This window comes from Salvia hispanica, chromosome 4 (assembly GCF_023119035.1).
Source record: "Salvia hispanica cultivar TCC Black 2014 chromosome 4, UniMelb_Shisp_WGS_1.0, whole genome shotgun sequence".
NCBI classification, from domain to species: Eukaryota; Viridiplantae; Streptophyta; class Magnoliopsida; order Lamiales; family Lamiaceae; genus Salvia; species Salvia hispanica.
Genome location: NC_062968.1, coordinates 18605994 through 18611224, shown reverse-complemented (window position 1 = coordinate 18611224; position 5231 = coordinate 18605994). Strand labels below are relative to the sequence as shown.

Here is a 5231-nt window from a genome sequence, read left to right as displayed (position 1 = left end):
TAATCACGTTCTAACCTTGCGACGGCTTCCTCCCGGTTACGGTGGATGTATGTCCGGCGCGCCAGAGGCGCGGCGGCTTCCTCCTCCCTGCGTCGATCTTCTTCTAGCGATTCTTCCATTATTCGACGCATTTGCTCAAATGGATCCATAATTGATTAAATTTGGGATAAGAAAAAAATAAAGGAATGATTTTATAAAAGTGATTGGAGAAAAGAAAGAGAGACGAGAGAATAGATGTGTTTGTGTGTAAAACGGAGAATGAGAACATATACATATAATATAAAAAAAATAAAAATAAAATAAAAATATGACCGTTCAACGGTAAATATTATCGTTTTTTATTTTTATTTTTTATTTTTTTTGAAAAATCTGGATTTTTAAAAACAAATTGAATTATGACGTCATAAATCTGACGCCCACTGCGGGTTTCCATGAGCTGGCGTCACGCGCAAATACTGCGCTACTCTGGCGCTGTGCGTGATCCACAAATTTCGAGGCTTGCTCTCGCCGGACGCAGCCAGGTGCCGAGATTTGTGACGGAGCTTAACGCCGAGCCTGATGCTGCCTCGTCTCGCCGAGACGAGACCGGGCCTGCACGATCCATAGCGTTATGGATGCTCTAAGACTTACTTTCATATACTTCTTCTGTCTTGGATTCATTAATAAATTTAGCTTCTCAAAACTCGTCATGAATCATGATTATAGTGCTTCGCCTTTTCACTAGAGAATACTCCATCCGTTCCATAGTAATAGGGACGTTTTTCCATTTTCGTCCGTTCCATAGTAATAGAGTCATTTCCCTTTTTAGTAAAAGTCAACACATTTTTCCACACCTACTTTACTCTCTCTTACTTTTTTCTCTCTACATCTCTCTACCCTTTTCATTTTCCACTTTATTCTCTCTTTACATAACTCACCTAACACAATTTTTCTTAATCTCATTGCCGAAAAGTTTTGCCTCCATTACTATAGAACGGAGAGAGTACAACTTTTCTCCAATCAATTTGTTATTCCAGTACTTTTGTATTTAATTTCATCTTTGTTGAATTTAGCTTTAATCTTTAATTGATAGTTTGGCTCATCATTTCCATTTAGCTTTAGAGACTATGAGTATCTAATATAATCTTGAATTAATTTCTAATTTGTGTTTAATAAATCATTATTAGGGTTTACTATTTCATAATTATGATGTGCATGTGCATGTTTATCTACTCCCTCCGTTTCTTTATAGTTGAGTCATTTTTCCATTTCGGGAAGTTTTTTTATAGTTGAGTCATTTCTATATACGGTAACTTTTTTTCTCTTTCTTACTTTAGTCTCTCTTACTTTATTCTCTCTACTCTATTCACTTTATACTTTATTCTCTCTACCTTTTTATCTCTCTTACTTTTTTTATCTATTTATTTAACACACCCAATATTCCTTTCTAAAACTCCGTGCCGAAAAGTTTCGCCTCAACTATGACTAAACGGAGGGAGTACTATTTAGTTGATGTCGATATGGTTTATTTTATTTTTTAGGTCGATATGGTTTATTAGTAGTATGTTTTTATGTTATTACGTTATTACCATTGATGCTAATTCTAATTTTATGCATCGGCAATTCGTCCACCTTGTCCAATTCGGATTCGGATTTTAGGGCTAAGGTTTTGGAGAAATCGCGCCACAGATCGAGGAAGTAATCACCAATCAAATCTTTCTTCGGAATTTCGATCTGCAAAGTAGCTTCATCGCTCGGAATTGGATAAACAAGAGAATGACCAAATTTGGAAATTTACTTAACTGGACATTGTCGTTTTATTTTATTCAATAAATTGTAGAAAGTCTCCTATCCCTGGTCCCCTCCCAAACAATACACGTTTTACAGTTTTTGTTATTTAAATATCATACTTTGATTCTCCACTATTCAGGACTTTTTCTTCTATAAGATCCACGAAGTCTCCCATCGCACGCCATTGTACTTATTTAAATAAATAAATTACTATTGAATACGTATTGAAGCATTCATCCCACGCTATTGAACTTATTCTATAATTTTATGACTGTTATTGAAATACTTTTTTAAAGCATGCATACCACGCTATTCAACTTATATTTTATTTATGGTCTCCAATGATCGGCACAAGAACACCACCTCAGAAAAGCTAAAATATGAAGTTGAAAAACAGCCTATAAATAGATACTCCATGTTTCCCAACTATCACTTCATCATAATAGCTAAAAACATATTACTACAAAGATCAATCCATCTCAAAATGTCTAGCGTTTTAATGCAAATGGCGAGTCTTAAAACCCCACTGAATCATCTCCACAACTCTAACAACAAGTCTTCAAATTTCTTTAGCAGCACAATTAGTACTAATGCTGCTTCTGCTGCTCGCCTCCGCCTTCGTTGCTCCTCTCAACTCACTGCCGATCACCTCCAAATAGAACGAAGATCTGGAAACTACAGCCCTTCCCGTTGGGATGCCGACTTCATTCAATCACTCCATAGTGATTACAAGGTATGATCACATCATAACATCAACTGATTACATAAATATATGTATTCTAAATTCTAATAAGTACTGATTTATATATGTAGGAAGAAAGGCACATGAGAAGGGCTGGTGAGCTAATTATGCAAGTAAAGATGATGCTGGTGAAAGAAACGGATCCGATTCGACAGCTTGAGTTGATTGATGAGTTACAGAGGTTGGGCCTGTCTGACCATTTCCAGAAGGAATTTAAAGAAATCTTGAACTCTGTATATCGTGAAAATAAGATTCATGAAAGGAAGGAGGAAAACGATCTTTACTCAACGGCCCTTGCATTCAGACTCCTTCGCGAGCATGGCTTTCATGTTGCCCAAGGTACATTTTATTAAAAATGGTCACTCACCCTCTTAAAAAGCCTTATTAGAGGAGTCAGTATTACCATTTTGTTTTTTACTCGCCTTTTTTTGGTTTGAGCCTTTTCTGATATATAAAAGAAACATTTCGGTTTGCAGAGGTGTTGGAGTGTTTCAAGAACGAGAAAGGAGAGTTCAAGCCGAACCTTGTGGACGACACCAGAGGACTGTTGCAGCTCTATGAAGCCTCTTTCCTGTTGACCGAAGGTGAAAGCACACTCGAGTTAGCTAGAGAATTCGCTGCCAAATATTTGCAGGAAAAACTCGATGATGAAATTGATGACAACCTTTCAACATGGATAAAATATTCTTTGGACATCCCGATTCACTGGAGGATCCAAAGGGCAAACGCGAGCATGTGGATCGACGCGTATAAGAAGAGAGCCGACATGAATCCAATAGTGTTGGAGCTTGCCATGTTGGACCTAAATGTTGTCCAAGCACAATTCCAAGATGAACTCAAACAAGACTTTAGGTAAACTATGGTGATTTTGCAATTCAATAGTCAATATTTATCTCCAATTAATACTTATCTTGAGCTAACTTCAATTTTGATACAAATATAGGTGGTGGAGGAATACAAGCATGGTTGAAAAGCTTCCATTCGCGAGGGACAGGCTCGTGGAATGCTACTTTTGGACGACTGGGATCGTGCAGCCGCGTCAACACACGGATGCAAGGGTCGCAGTCGGTAAAGTCAATGCTCTTATAACAACCATAGATGATGTTTATGATGTCTATGGCACCTTAGAAGAACTCGAGCAATTCACAGAGGCCATTCGAAGGTTCGTATAAAGCAGTAAATATTACTATTACTTTTTCTTTCTGTCTCTCACAAAATCAATGACACGGTATATGTTGCAAAAACACAGATGGGATATTAGTGCAATCGACCAACTTCCTAGCTATATGCAACTATGCTTTCTTGCACTCGACAACTTTGTCAACGACACTGCCTACGACGTTCTCAAGGAGCAAGGCTTCAACGCCATCCCATATTTGCGCAAATCGGTAATTTTACCCTTAATTTGTTCAATTTGCTTTAGTGGCGACCTGGTCTGATACCATGATAGAAATCTCTATACAGGGTTCATGACTCTCATCCTAAAACCAATTACTAATTAAAGAAGTGACACGTGAGACTTAATATATCAGTTGCAGTTCTCACTCTATACTGATGTGTGATATTAATATTATTATTATTGTTTCATTTGCTAATGATTCTAATACACATTTTTTTCAACCAGTGGAGGGATTTGGTAGAGGCATATCTGATAGAGGCAAAATGGTACCACAGTGGACACAAACCAAATCTAGAAGAATATCTCAACACCTCATGGATCTCCATCGGAGCCGCGGTCATACTAACCCACGCATTCTTCCGAGTAACGCCTACTCTCACGAAAGAGGCTTGCGACAGTTTGTACGGATACCACGACATAGTCCGTTGGTCGTCCATCATCCTACGGCTTGCAGACGACCTAGGGACCTCGGTGGACGAGGTGAACAGAGGGGACGTGCCGAAGTCAATCCAGTGCTACATGAACGACAACAATGCCTCGGAAGAGGAGGCGCGGGAGCACGTGAAGTGGATGATCGGGGAGACGTGGAAGAAGGTGAATGAGGACAGAGTGGCGAAGGATTCTCTGTTTTGTAAGGATTTTGTGGGATGTGCGGTGGATTTGGGGAGAATGGCGCAGTACATGTATCACTATGGGGATGGGCATGGCATACAACATCCAATCATACATCAGCAGATGAGAGACTGTTTGTTCCACCATTTTCTCTGATATCTCTATAGAAACCTAAGTAATGTTCATATTTGAACCAATTAAGAAAGTTATACTACTCCTCAGTTGTAAAATGGATTATTTTACTCCATTTTGTGGTACATTAGTTTTACATTGTAATTTGTGTACACAATGTTCATTTCAAGTGTATATATATACGTACACTTTGCATATTTCCTTTTCACTAGAAAAAATGTATTGCAAGACGGCATATCTATATTTACAATATCAAGTGGTTTTCGTTTCTTTTTCTTTTTTTGTTGAAAAAGATGCTGATGTGGAGTTTGTATCCTAAAGATTTCAATTTTGTAACTATAGTTTGATTTTTGAACCGTTTAATTTTGATTCAGTTATTATGCTACTTACACACATAATAACAAGAAAAATACAACATCTAAATTGAAGATTCAACATGTCTCTAACAACTGCTCCTATTTCAGTCTAATTTAGTACTTCATCCGTCCCATTAAAGATAACCCACTTTCCTTTTTGGTTTGTCCCAACCAAGATGACCCATTACTTAAAATGAAAACCTATTTATCTCTACTTTAT

General features: G+C 37.8%; 1 protein-coding gene across 1 annotated transcript; it reads left to right on the top strand.

Moving 5' to 3' along the window:
* The first annotated feature begins 2216 nt into the window (after nucleotides 1-2216).
* On the top strand, nucleotides 2217-4852 carry LOC125218604 (cineole synthase 1, chloroplastic-like). The gene is made up of 6 exons (XM_048120300.1): nucleotides 2217-2503; nucleotides 2584-2851; nucleotides 2989-3364; nucleotides 3456-3674; nucleotides 3762-3900; nucleotides 4137-4852. Exons 1-6 carry the CDS (start codon nucleotides 2255-2257, stop codon nucleotides 4677-4679), a joined length of 1794 nt encoding a protein of 597 aa, XP_047976257.1. The 5' UTR covers nucleotides 2217-2254; the 3' UTR covers nucleotides 4680-4852.
* Nucleotides 4853-5231: the final 379 nt, after the last annotated feature.